Source organism: Pimephales promelas, chromosome 13, assembly GCF_988280905.1.
Source record: "Pimephales promelas chromosome 13, fPimPro1.hap1.1, whole genome shotgun sequence".
Taxonomy (NCBI): domain Eukaryota; kingdom Metazoa; phylum Chordata; class Actinopteri; order Cypriniformes; family Leuciscidae; genus Pimephales; species Pimephales promelas.
In genome coordinates this window covers 26,644,225-26,659,316 of record NC_142781.1, presented here as the reverse complement: position 1 = coordinate 26,659,316, position 15,092 = coordinate 26,644,225, and the positions used below count along the sequence as shown (strand labels likewise).

At 36.3% G+C, this 15,092-nt stretch overlaps 1 protein-coding gene across 3 annotated transcripts in view; it reads right to left on the bottom strand.

Annotated features, from left to right (window-relative positions):
- Positions 1-8,412: 8,412 nt before the first annotated feature.
- The window catches only part of cd2ap (CD2 associated protein), a 46,551-nt gene continuing 39,871 nt past the window's right edge, over positions 8,413-15,092 (bottom strand). For all 3 annotated transcript variants that reach the window (XM_039692563.2, XM_039692564.2, XM_039692566.2), the window contains 4 exons: positions 14,933-15,019; positions 13,098-13,288; positions 12,568-12,631; positions 8,413-10,048 (listed from right to left, as the gene is read on the bottom strand). In XM_039692563.2, coding sequence (XP_039548497.2) covers positions 10,007-10,048; positions 12,568-12,631; positions 13,098-13,288; positions 14,933-15,019 — 384 coding nt within the window. In that variant the 3' untranslated portion in view covers positions 8,413-10,006. The remainder of the gene's footprint in view (positions 10,049-12,567; positions 12,632-13,097; positions 13,289-14,932; positions 15,020-15,092) is intronic.

The following is a 15,092-nucleotide window of genomic DNA, read 5'->3' as shown; positions in this document are numbered from 1 at the left end:
ATCAGAAATTAAATTGCATTTTGATTTGAAGAAATTGGTTGCAATTAAATCATCAAGAACTTATTTTAATGTAATTTAACGCTATTTAAGTTTAAACAGTCCTTTTGAGTGAACTAAACTCTGCATAATGCAAAAACTCATGGAGAGCAGAAGCTTCGTTTATGCTCTTATAGCCGCTAGTCTACGCCAAATAGAAATCAGGAATGGTGAGAGAACATTGTGCTTGATGCCTTTTTCATCTTCAAACCAAACTTGTGTCCACAGCCAGCAAAGATTAGCCTAAATCCCGTTTGGCTAGTGTGCTTCCCATAATGTTTATGCATTAGGGGGAGAGCGGGGCACAACGCGACACATTTTGACTTTGTTAATTTGTTTAAATCTACTAAGTATCTAGAGATTTTTTTTCCCACATTAATTTACCATATGTCTAGTATGGTTTTGTTTGATTAATACAGTGTTTACATTTTTCTTGATTTAACCTGAAAGAGTGGAAGTGAAATGTGACAACTTGCCCCATATTGTGGAAGAAGACAGTCGCTGCATATGTTTCCTCTGGATTCCAATAGGACTGTATTGCTAAAATTTATTTTTAATTACGTTCCATTTTACAACATTGGACTTTTTCAAAACAATTTCCCCCAAGTGCATCAACGGGTGAATTGAAACTCATTATAATATGCAAACTGTTATCCACTCACAACAGTGGGCGTTTACTTCCAAGTCTTCAGTGCGAGTCGCCCATTAAAACCGAACGTTTTTCAGGTAGGCTCAAAACTTGGGTACAAAATAGCCTATTACTTATTTCCACCACATGAGTGTTTACGAAAGCAATCCTGTCAAATGCTTTTTCAACTTCCTCAAAGTGGTCGAAAGTGGACAACCTCAAAACCACTTACCCGTTTACACCTATATTGAACATCGTCCACTTGTGATCCACGTGAAGCTCTGTTCAGGGACTCGTTACTCATTATTCTGTTTGTCAAATGTCTGTGAAACTTGTTTCGAAATTTTCTGGAAAAAATGTTATAAAGTGAGAGGATTTTTATATTTATTTAATCCTGAGTGAATATCTCTTTAATCATAAAATATTCTGCATCACTGAAACTTCATGTCCGTCCAGCTGCTGATAAAACGGAAACAACACTTGGCTGCACACTGTGAAATGATGCATATTTCTGCACATGCTTAGGGGATTCAGGTCACAGATGCAAAGTCCTGTCATTTACGCAAGCATTGGTCAGTTGCTGCCCTTCCTATTTTAGTTAGTCTTATAAATTCACACAACCTTTGCTCTTTTTCCATCAGCCAAAAATGATCTTAGAGCCAATAAAAACATGTTTTTCTCTCTGCTGTCTCCAAATAAACTGACATTTTTATTCATTTTCAACGTTAGAAAGGAATGAAATGTTTTATTTATATTTTTCTAGGGGAGCTTTTCCACTGGTGAAAGTCTAATGAATGCTAATGCATACATATTTTATATGAAGTAATTATATACATATACTGTAGATAAAAGCCTCTTATAATTATTTCTCAGAGGGGAAACAACTCCACACATATATACGTAGCTACTCAAATACCCAGCCATTGCACTCCTCTCATTCATTTTCACACACTTTAAAGCACACATCCTGGCATGAGCTTGAAAGGAAAGTATATATAATTGAAATGTATATAACAAATGTTAAATATACAAAATATAAATAGGCTATAAAATTTATATTATTGTTTATTTTTTGCTCTCTGACAGCCACAAACCCATTAAGTTTAGAAGAAAGCCCCAAAATCCAGTTATTATAAGCAATGCAGATTTATAGGATTATGGTAATAATGGCTTTACATCCAGTTATGTAAGTTGATTCAGTGGCTACAGGCTGAGAGGATTTGAAAAACATCTTTGGCACTTAGTGTGTTTAACTTAGTGTGTTTAAGTTATTGTCTTACATGCATATATAAATGAAATGTCATTATGTGTTAATTTGCATTATTGGCTGATGGTTTTAGAAGGAAGGTATACATTACATGAACAGCAATGAAAAGAAAATCAGAAAGACAGAATGCATGCATGCATTATCAGAGAGAGATGTTGATATTCACCACTTCAGAGGTCGGATGATCGGATGACTGATTGTTTTGATGATCTGGATGAAAATTCCTTGTCGCAACTGGGATGCAAAAATACATTTAACAGCTCACTGAGGTCTTTTGCCTTACTTGGTGGGGCCGAAATTCAACTTCAGAGAAACAGCCGTCATCTGTCGGCATGCACAACCATCTAAAGCCATAATCTGCATGCTATACAGTAAAGGAAGAGGATGAGTGAATGAACTTGTACCAAAACTAAAGGTAAACATGGAGCAGCACGACCTTCTGTATAAGTGAAATCAAATGCTTTCTGATATCATAGAGCTGTCGGATGGATGGATGATAAATAGGCAGATAGATACACAGATGGATAGACAGAATCACAGATGGTAATGTCTGTGAAGGGGACACACATCTGGACTGAATATACACCTGAGTTTTATTTAGAGCTGATGACAAATGTGGATTTAGTAGTAAACCTGGAGAAGAGCAAAAATGAACGTACATAATGTACGACCATGCTTAAATTTGTTTTTGTTTCATTTTACTTTGTTTCGTTTGCTTGGGTTTGTAGGATTTTTCGTTTTGATGCCTGTTTAAAAAAAATCAAATGATTGATTTGATTCTCCAACACTATCTCACGACCAATTCGTACGAATTCGACGCATGATTAAAAAGTGGCTAATTCGTACTAATTCGTACGACCTCACTCGTACTAATTCGTACGATTTGTCTAAACCCACGTGATGGTTAGGTTTAGGGGCGGGGTAAGGGGTAGGTCATTCGTACGAATTCATACGAATTGGCCAATTCGTAAAATATGTACGATTTAGCAAAATCGTATTAATTCGTACGAGTGAGGTCGTATGAATTGTTACGAATTAGCCACTTTTTAATCATTCGTCGAATTCGTACGACTTGGTCGTGAGATCGGGTTCTTAAATCCCCATGCTCAGATTTCAACCTGCTTATCAATGAAGAGAATCTGTAAAAATGTAATCAATTTTTGTCCGTGTGATCTCTCTCCCTTCAACCCTGTCCTTCATACAAATACATGAACTCAGACCTGCTCATCAAGTCAAACTTAGACGCTTGACATCTCACCTTTGAAACGAGTGAATTTACACAAACTCTACTTCCTGCTTGTGCTGCTATAGCCACATCTGGAGTATTAAATTGAAAAGCTGCAGATGACAGGAAAAACAAAAAAACATCCACAGCTGATATCTGAAATCAGCGTACACACTGAAACATGTGACAGCTAGCCCCATCTTTACTGTTTTATTTGAAAGCATGCATTTGCTTCACAATTCATGTTCAGTTATCCAAACATATTGTGATAGTGAAATGCAACTTCAAGTTTTTAAAATGTCAGAGGCAAAGGACAGAGTGCTTTGTGGAACAAGATCCATTTGCACCTTTAATAGTGGCCTAGAAAGCAAAAAAACTGTTGGCAGCACATCAGAGAAATGCATTAGCAGATTCACACATATAATTACAGTATTTGGAAATAGTTGGCTGGAATGTCATGACAGGTGAAAAGGCAGAATAAAGAGCAGACCTGCCTAGTATTTCTCCACAAAAAAAATACGAAAATCACAACAATTTCCATAATGCTCATTTAAACTTGACTTTCTTCACTAATGGATGAAACACAGAGATATCATTTCATATGTAGGCTTTAAAATATAGTGGGACTAATGCACTATTATGATTCCATTTAATCAGTGACTATTAAAACGTCTCTAGAACACAAAAACACATTCTTTAGTTTGCAATGAGATCAAAAAAAGTCTGAGATTAGCATGACAATCTGGGATTTTTTTGTTTGTTTCCATTTAAACCTGGAAATAAACAAAACTGTGGGGTTTTTTTTAAACAAAGTAAAGTTATGGTGTAACATGAAGAAACAATAATTAATTCTTTTGTACAGACGGTCAGATGTTCGTTCTTCCATTAAATTAAAAGTAGGACAGACCAAATTGTTTTGTTATGCTGATAATATAATTTGTATTAGAAAAACTTAATTAAATTAGAAAAGTCTAGTGGTCTCAGACCTTGGACTGTGTTGAATATTCACTTATCTTCCAATTTAAAATGCATGTAATAAGGAATCCTCGCCAAAATAATTAACTGATATAGATAAAACCCTGAAACCCAAGTTGCATAAATGAGAAATACGACATAAACAACCAGCCAAAGAACAAGATAACCATACAACAATCTCAGTGAGTAAAAAACAATAAGGCTTTTTAGATATTACATATTGCACTATGGCATCTTGTTATAAAACTGGCAATTTCCATATGCCATCAAATGTTCTTTTTAAAAGTCATTGCAAATAATTCATTATTGTTCAAATCACTTTATGGAATAATTTTATGGAATAAGCAGTGGGTCATAAGTTGATGCTGTTATTATACTGCAACTGTGTATATGTGCTTGCACTTTGTGCGTGCCTGCACAGATGATAGCAATGAAAAAAAATGCAAGCCAATAGTTTTCAAGGTCAACACCGTAGTCCATGGCAAAACATTTGAGAGTCTGTGGATGAAACTTGTGCTTGCTATTTAATTTCCAACCCCAGTGTGAGGGGTTAATAAACAAGACCACATGAAAAGGAACCAGTGGAATGGTTTAAACAATAGTGCAGTAACCTTTCTGGCACAGACTACCAAACATTCAATTTTCTTTTTGAATGAAGTGAATGTTGTATTTCATAGGTTACTGGCTGTGAGGGAGGTTTTCAATGGCAAAAGATCTAAAAAGCTCCTTTATCACTTATGATTTTCCACAGCTCATATTGCCTGGATTTTTTTTATCTACTGAAGTTTCTTGGGAATATATTTTTGCAGTGTTTCGTCAGCAGAGCAATCCAAAAACATTATAACAGTAAAGCCACTGAAGAGATGTATATCCTCACTCACAGCCTCGCTTTCATACCCATTAGAAATCAAAGATGGCGCTGCTGTGAAAAAGGTCTATAAGGGCCATTTCCGACATGCATTCTCTTCGTGACTGTGGGCTTTCAAAAGATGGTACAAAGCACTGTGTTTATCGTCAATTGTGACTGAAGCACTTTGAGGGTGCAATAATTTCACAATAATGACTAGCATTATTCCTTTTATTTCATGCTACTCACCAAATAAAAAAATAAGTGGACACTGATTTGAGTCTAAATCCATTTTGAATCTTATCCTGAATTGTCCAACAGATGGATTGCTCAAATTCCTAGTATGGCTTACTTGGCCTTCACGTCACGTCCCAGCTTTTGCAGTGATCACAGCCCCAGAAAGGGTTTATTTTAGTTTACTGACAGTAGAGCTGTGGTGTATGAGCATACACTTGTGTAGCAAGTGTGAAGTCAAGCATAATGAATAATGAGTAATGGATGAGCTTAATTCTAAAGTAGTACACAACCATCTCCTATATCTATCAGCAACCTTCACATATAAACAACATAATCTGAAAATCCAATAATGTAATCACATCTTCATGTTTCTGAGACTTTTAAATTGTGCCAGTCAGGGAAAAAAAAAGCAGCAAACAAACAGCTGAATCCATCACTATAGATGTGACCTTGACCATAGAATTTAAAAAAGGGTTACACATTACCACACAACTTAAAGGACACCATTGATAGTCACGAGTTTGGTTGAAAAAGGCTTTTTAGGAAAGAGCATGAGAATGACAAGACTCCAGTTCATGAGCTGTCAGCTGACTAATAAATGAAACTACAATTTTTCTCAGAACATCATTGCGGCAAAACTCATTTTTTTGCATCATTCTGAGGACCTTGGAATGAAAAAAAAAAAACACAAAAAAAAAACAATGATCCCAATGATCAATGGCCAATGATCCGTCAAAAATCATTCCAAGAGTATTATTATTATTATTACAATGTGGAAAATAATTTCAGGATTATTTCATGCATACTGTTCAAAAGAACATACAGCATGTATTTGTTGTCATAAACATTTATTATTTTTTTAATAATCTTTTGCACTTTTAAAAATTTTATACATCCATGGTGCATAATAATAATAAACCAATTTTACTCCAAAACTTTTGCATATTCTTATTGTATTAGATTATAATATCCTATAATTCATTAATTATAATGTTCATTTCTATAGTTGTGAAGTTAAGTTAATCAGGTATCAGTATCAGGTGGCTGCATTAATTATTAAATGAATAATATTTAAAAAGTTGTTTCTTTAAGGCAATAAGTAGATTTTAGTTGCACATAAAGGCACAAAGAATCAAGTACTCGCATTCTGTCAATTTTTGGGGGGCAAAAGGAAGTGACCGTAGTCTCATAATGATAAATGATATACATACAGGTGTCTAAATAGCTGCAGCTTTTGATGGGGGCACATTTTGTTGACCTGACAAAGACACGTGATTAAACATGATCTTGGCATCTGACTGGCTTTGTTACACAATATCAGTGATGGATTGGATGGATCTGTGTTGTAAACACAGACTGAAGAAGATGTACACTGGCTCTGAGCAGCTCGGCAGATGGAAAAGTGCGTCTCTCACAGCATGACTCGGAGTATGAATCCGTCTAAATCCAGCTCTGCTGATTGGAGACTTTCCAAGAGTTTCCTGCCTTTGTAAATTGTTAAAATGTATAATTACAACATCTCAAAATGCCCTTGTTCTCCGATTGAATTAACACTTGTCAATACGAGAGCTAAAAGGCTGTATGACCTCCAGACATTAAGAATGGATTTGGAGATCTTCTAAAGGGGAAAGATTAATTGGCACTGAGTGAGATGTGAATTTTAATCATCATTCTTTTATCAAAACATTTCAATTCCTTGAGTGAATTCTCATCCAATCTGTATGTCCTTATTTACCACCATTATTAATCAATGAGGGCTATTTAGAATTAATTCTAACAAAATTGCACTTTTATTTATTTAAATTAAAATATGCTTTCATATTTTATTCATCAAGTGTAATTGTCACACACACACCACTGATGATAAGAAAGGTTTTTGAGCAGCAAATCAGCACATTAGAATGATTTCTGAAGGAGTGGAGATCACATGAATAACACACTTTACAATATATTAAAATAGAAAACAGTTATTTTAAATTGTAATAATATTGCGATTTATTTCAGATTAAATAAAGCAGCCTTGGTATTGGCATAAGAGACTTTTCCTTTAAAATCTATATTATACTCTTAAGGCGGGCGTACACGGCGCAAATTCTGATGGTCGGAAAGATCGTACGTCCACGCACAATTTACGAGTGAATTTATCCGAAAATCGTACGGAGGCAGTGATATACGACACGATTTTACCACCTGCTGAATTCTGAAGAATTCACATGAAGTTCTGCACCAAAAACCCTGATAAAAAAAATCTGGGGAATCAGTGTTCACCTTGGTGATAATGACCTCTTTCTATTAACAGTCTCCAACCAGGACAATTCGACGGATATGTCATTATTTCGACATATGTGCGCGAGCAACAATCAAGATGCATTTGTAAATCCAGCTATATTTGCTTCTTATTAATTAAATCCAGGCAATTGGTTGCTGAAAATTTTATTAAAATAAAGATACAATTTTTACAAAAAAGAAATTCACTTCTACAAACCAACACGTAATGAAGGTCAAAATCATGTCTGGCCATGTCTCCCGGTATATTACGTAGCCTAATTTAGGCTACTTTTCATAATCAACATAGATGGGGAAAAAAAACAAACATAATAAATATGAAACTAAATGCGCTTATTATGGTTACAGATATACAGACTCTATTTGTACAAATTGCTGCACATTCATTCAGTTGAAAGGCATTTTTTTGAGCATAGTAAAACATATCTGCACCATTTATCAAGTTCACTGATAATTGTGCATGCATTTATTAATCATCATCATGATACTAAAATCATCATAATAAAGTGGTAGGATTCCCTTTCAATAGTCCAAATTCGCTGTGGATCTGCCATTTTTGTCTTTCTTCTGTGGATTGCTTCAGCTCCTGATTGGTCAAATTCAGATAAACAGACAAATCGGCTCCTTAAACCGCACACACCACACGAATTCAAGCCGACAGCTCCCAAACTTTTAGACACGTTAAAAAAATTATCGTGAAGTCGAGAGGTTCTCGGCTCGGCTCGTATCTTCCTAGCACACGACACGAGCCGTAACGTGAGCACAACCGATTTCCACGCGATTTCTCCCGATAGAAAAAAATTATCTGTGAGGTCATTAAACTGCAATAAATCGCACCGTGTACGCCCGCCTTTATACTGACCCCAAAAAGAAATACAAAAATCTTTAACAACTAAATAATCACAACAATCTCAGTAAATAAACATGATATTTATTTCGTTTGGAAAAAAAAAAAAAAAACCTCAGCTCATGCAATTCAGTTTTAAATCATGTAAACAAGATCATTTTGATAGATGTTGTATGCGCACAACAGATCTTAAGAAATAAAATAATAAAATGGAATGTGTTCTACCCAATTTCAGACAACATAGAGGACTAATTTTCCACGTACTTTCATGGAAGATCCTGTAAAGTTGGAGCATCAGAACACTAAACATGAAGAAATGGAAACCAAAAAGACTTGTCTGTTTATTGCTTTAGAGATCAACCTGGCATCCTACTGTATCAGCAACTCCCGCACACTCTCACACAGAGACAAGCCAACAATCTCTTTCTCAGGAATGCTTTTAAAAATGTATCTTCAGCTTAAGGGTTAAGAGGTCTGAGGAATGGGCACACTCCAGTGTACCTGAGAGTGTTTTATTGACCGTGTAATTCTACAATCGGAACCAATTGACTAAAAGATCCATTTTGGTCAGCAGTACTTACTTCAACTGCACAGCTGTTAACACAAAAAAATACTCCTCAGAGAGCCACTCTGTGCCAACCACCAGTCTATAACCTGAGGTGTTCATTGCTCAACATCTATATTTCATCATGCCAGACGTTTTAACTAGCCAATCATCCATGTAGAAACAGCAGTCAGAGAGGTTTATGCTAAAAAAAAAAAAAAAAAGCCAAATGGATCTTTCCAATTTCAACGTGATTTTTGGCAAGGGGTCGTAACTGCAGAACAAAACCATCGGTATTCTCTGCCATTAAACCGAAGCCTAAATTGCCAAATGGAAATCTGCCATTCGTTTGGTGAAATGGCACCACTTGTCGAAGCCACATTTTCTTATGTTGGGTGTTTTAAACCAAAACACAGCTACACAATCCCAGTCAATCAGTAGACCATAAAAATATATCATGCCGTAGATCTAAGTATACACATATATATTTATATATATTTATATTGTATGAGAGCTCCCAGTATTAACACTTGTAAAAATCTTAACAGGCACGATAGTGTTACCCTGGATAGGAATGTTAAGAGAAAAAACGAACAGAAATCTTCTCCCTTTTGAAACAACAACAGAATACATCATCACTAAGGAACCAATAGTAAGCCATACATTTGATAATCATCTAATGAGGCTAATATAGACAGAATATTGCTGAGATCATGATAGTTTTCTTTAAAAACTAGCCCGTCATAAAAAAAAACAAGGAAACAAGATAATCCCCCAACATGTATACAGACTCAGTAGTATTAAATGCATAATCTGCTGCACTTTTTCAAAAAGTGCCCAGAATTCATATCCAGCACAGTAGTAAAGTAAGGCCTCGATCATTTTTTGTTGGCAAAAAGAAAAAAAGAGAGGAAAACAACCATATACATCTGTCATAATTACACTTTTCCAAACCTAGAAAAAAACCTCATGTGCAAATATGTGAATCTTACAATTTGTGGAGTAAGTCAGTGAGTGTAATGATGACATGAATGATATCGTCCCTCCATCTGGAGGTCGCTTTCCACTCGGGACGTGACAACGGGGCCATCGGTCCAGTTCAGGGAGCCAGATTTCATGTTGATTGTACAAGCTTCTTCACTTTATCTATCTCCATCTGGAAATAAGCACACAAACACTAACTCTGTTTGAACTCTTTTCCCACCAGCGTTTCGGCACAAGCATTTTTGATCAATTTCACAAAACTCGTGAGAGAATAGCACTAGACCGGTGGCGTGAGAGATACCGGTGCGTCTCACAGGTGTCATTCATTATCACTCACGCCACCGGCCTCGCGCCGTTCTCTCACGTCCCTCGGCCTCGTCCTGCTTGCCACTAGGGATGGGCAACGATTAATCGCGATTAATCGCATCTAAAATAAAAGTTTGTATTTACGTAATATATGTATGTGTGGTGTGTATAATTATTTTGTATATATATAAATACACACACATGCATGTATATATTTAAGAAATATTTGCATGTATATACTTTATATATATTTATACATAATTCATATTATGTATACATATTTGATATATTAAGAACACATTTTTCTTAAATATATACATGCATGTGTTAGTATTTATATATGAAGAGTTCAGATGCAAAAGCCTCTAAATGCCATTTGAAATTTTCTTCTAAAATGATCATTTTTATCAAGCTTGTATATATAAGTTCAGTGATTTCACTTGAATGGCAATGAAGATGACCTATTAATTGTCATTTAAGTGAAATTACTGAACTTAAATATACACGCTTGATAAAAATTGTTATTTTAGAAGAAAATTTCAAATGGCATTTAGAGGCTTTTGCATCTGAACTCTTCATATACAAAATAATTATACACACCACACATACATATATTACGTAAACACAAACTTTTATTTTGGATGCGATTAATCGTTGCCCATCCCTACTCGCCACAATGTTGTTGTATTCAAAGCTTGCAAAGTCATATAGCTCGTCCTTGGTCGACATTTCTTTCTTTAACGTTAGGCAGTTATAATTTATATGAAGTTTAATATTTGATGATCGCATTAGCTTAAACTATAATTATGCACAGTCGGTCTCTCTGTCGGACAAAAGCGAATCGAACGCCGCAAGCCAGCTCAACAGTGCGCTAGAGAGACTGACTGAGTCTGAGACGATCTCTCTCGCGCACTATCGAGCGCGCTCTCGGACACAGTCAGTCGCTCTAGCCCACTGTGAGCACGCTTGCGCCGTTCGATTCGCTTTTGTCCAGTCCAGCGAAAAACACACACCAGAGAAAAAATTTTGCAGGTCCTGAGAGCCCGATCGAATGAAAACAGATTCAGTGAGCTCAATTATAGTAACGGAAAATTTTATTGACAGGAAACAGTAAAACAAGTTTGATTACTCGTTACTGAAAAAAATAACGCCCGCCGTTAGCAACGCCGTTTATTTATAACACCGTTATTCCCCTCATATATCACTGGACGCATTTCCGCGACAGTGGGGCTCGACAGCCTTAGTCAATCGGGTCAGCGTGTATGGTTGGGTTGCGGAGAGTTCAGGTTACGGAGAGTTTGTGAGATAGTGGTTTCTAACACCGACTCCCGTATAATGGAAATCATTATGAACATCAGCTATGCTAATTATTTCCCATCTGCATTTCTGCTGTTATCTCGGGACGCTTGTCCCGAGAAAAACGGCGTTCGTCAGGTCCAGTTTTGTATCCAGCCTCTCACGGGGATTCGGATGCCCCAACGCCTGTGATGAGAGGACCAACGCCTGTGAAGAGACGACTCAACGCCTGCGATATGTTATGGCGCCGTTTTATACATAAACAATATTTATATTTAATATTTATATATAAACAATATGAATGTAAGCCAGAGGAGAACTGGCCCCCGACTGAGCCTGGGTTCTCCCAAGGTTTTTTCTCCATCCAATCTGATGGAGTTTTGGTTCCTTGCCACTGTCGCCTTGCTTTTGGCTTGCTCAGTTGGGGTTATTTAGTGTTTAGCAATATTATTGATCTGTGTTGTACTACTTTCATGTTATCACTGTGAAGCTGCTTTGATACAATCTGTATTGTGAAAAGCGCTATATAAATAAACGTGACTTGACTTGACTTGGTCACATCAGGTGTGCATTATTTTTCAAACAATTCAATGGCCCAGAGTCACTATCCCTTTCATAATATAATGACACATGCAAGTGTCTGACTATTTACAAAGCCACAATATCAGCTTTGACAACAAGGTGTTTAATTGTAAAACAAAGTGTTTTTTCCATTTCCTGAAAAGTAGCGTTTTTGGAGATTTTCACCAGACAGTGACGAAGATGTAACATATTAAATCATCTCAGTCACCTCTTGCCACAATCAATACCTTGTCCTAATTTGATGCCGTACCCCTAGGTGGCTAGTAGAGGTGGAATTCTGATTCAGTATAGTTCATTTTGTGGTCAGTAAGCAGAAGAAACACGCAGCATGAGATTCAGAGCCGAGTCAGACCCTTTGTGTTCACCCTGCTGAGTATGGAGGCAAACTCAAGGTATCGCGCCTACGTTTCATTGCCCTCAGAATCCGCACTCTTGACATCCATTCACATCAAACTGACAGAATCGGACAAGCCGTAAAGAGAAATTCTGATTTAAAGATTACTTTACCTGCAAGGCCACCCGCTTGAGTCGCTCATCGTCCAGCTCTTTTCGGAGTTCATTGAGATCTCTCCTGCAAAGTTATGTTAGAGGTTACAGAATTACAAAAGAAAACCGAGTTCTAAACATTAAGGTTGTATTGATTTCTATGTACTTTCTCTTCACTGAGACGGAATGATCCTAACAACCATATCCAGACAGCGAAATCCCTCACAATATTCAAACACCTGAAAACTCATCTCTGTTTTTCTTATGTTTTCACTACTTCTTGTATGCCTCCCTAGCTTTACCTAGTACTTTTCTGGACAAATGATTCTTTTTTGATACTTGCATAGCAAGCATTTCTAGAGTTATTGCCTCCTTAAGATGAATCACTTTGATGAAGGTTCTTTGTATAAAACCATCTGCAAAAGGAATAAATGTAACGTAGATGAAATTTTAAATGTGAATGAACAACTTTTGTGCGTTATAGACTTAACTCGACCAGTAAAGAATACGAGAAACCAAGCAGTATGAAAACTAAAAAACCTAATACTTACGTCTGTTGTGTCTTTAGTAACTCTACAGACAGCATTAGCTCCTTCATCTGAGCCTTCAGGTCATCTAGTTCAGACCCTTTCTCCTCTTCCTTGTCAGGTTTTGGTCTGGGCTCAGGGGTAAAATGGGTGGATGAATGGGTGGATGAAATTGCTTTAGGTGCTGTAGAAGGTAAGGGCGATGAGACGGACGTCTGCAAGAAAAACAAAAAGTGTATCAATAGTAAAATAATCCAATTTTTTTTATAAATGCATGTTTAGTGGTGCACGCATTTCCTTTTCAAACAATACAACAGTTACATCCTTATACTGAAATACCCTTATCATGTATCTGCCTTCTGAACTAGTGCCTTATAGTCTGATGTACAAGAATGATTTCACTTGATTTGAGAACTTTACACAACGGCAGGTGACTTTGCTGAGGTGTTTCCAGCTGAGAGGTTGATGTCATTTTCATAATTGCTAGAAACCCCTGATTAGGAGGAACATTAATCGCTACTCCACTTTAAAATGTAATGAAATTGCTAAAAATTTGAAGGTGGTCTGAGTTCATGTGTCCAAAGTTTGATTAGCGTATAATTCCAATTGCTATCAAATAATTATAAAAAAAAAAACGAAATCATTTATCTTTAATTAATCGTGATTAATTGCAACTACCAATAAAGTTGATACATTTTTATATTGTACTTATTTCACATTTAACCTCCAACATTTACATTTTAAATATTTATTTAATGGTTGGCCTAAGTCTTTTTATTAAATAATGTCAGTATAACTGATACCAATACTGCAACTGATCAACTCACACACCGGTTGTGGTAACCGGGAGCTCAAGCATGCAAGTTTAAAACGAGAACCAATGAGGTTCGTTCTCACATGTCAAGCAGGTTTGATTGAGCTTATGTTTGCTGATCAATGTTTATATGTGAAAAAAGTTATATATCTGAATTGTGTAATTGAATAGCAAACAAAACGATCTGGTCTGATTATCTGTGGCTCCTTGAGAAGCCACAATACATCCCATGAAATTATGGGATCTCAAGGGTTTGTGAACAATCAACAACTCTGATAACTGATACGATCTCTACTGAATGTCTGGCTCTTTATATGTTCATCATATAAAACGATCGAGGCTCTTCAGTACATTTGGACTAAACCGCTCAATTAATATGGATTAGTTTAGCAGATAAATGGCAAATTAGGACAAAACCACCAGTTGTGCATACCCTGCTGAACATAAAAGCTGCAGTTTTAATTACATTTCTTTTAGCTTTTATATCTAAAGAGCAGCAATAATGACAAAACATATCACTAATGAAACTACAACCACATTATTTGCCAAAATTAATTTCAATATTATTTTATTAGTTTTTGTGTTTCACTCCAAAAACTACCAGACACGACTACCGTACAATAAATAGTTCTCTTTTTTGACAGAGATTTTGACTGAATGACCAAATATGAGAACCATCTGTGTGAAACCAGACAGTGTTTCAGTCCACTTTACATAAGCTTAATGTAAAGAACACTGCATACGAAAATACCAAGTCCTCAGGGCTGAAACTTCATTGAAAAAGAAGAGCCAGACATTCAGTCGAGATCTTATCAGAGAGTTGTTGATTGTTCACAAACCCTTGAGAACCTAATTTCATGGGATGTATTATTCTCAAGGAGCCACAGATAATCAGACCAGATCTTTTGGTTTGCTATTCAATAACTTGACTCAGATATTACAGAAAGGCACATAAGATTCTTGCATTAAAGGGATAGTTCACCCAAAAATGAAAAATTCTGCCCTTGTTTGTACTATATATATTCGAGGTAAAAACCTGATTTACCTTAAGCGAATTCTGTGCGGAAGGCACAGGGTCAATTTCATCCACTTCCTCCATTTTCTCAGCTTTCTCACCAATCTCCTTGCTCGGCTGTAAGACGTAACAGAGCGTTTTAGAAAAACATGTGAAGAGCAAAGTGCAAATAGTGCTATACTTGACAGGA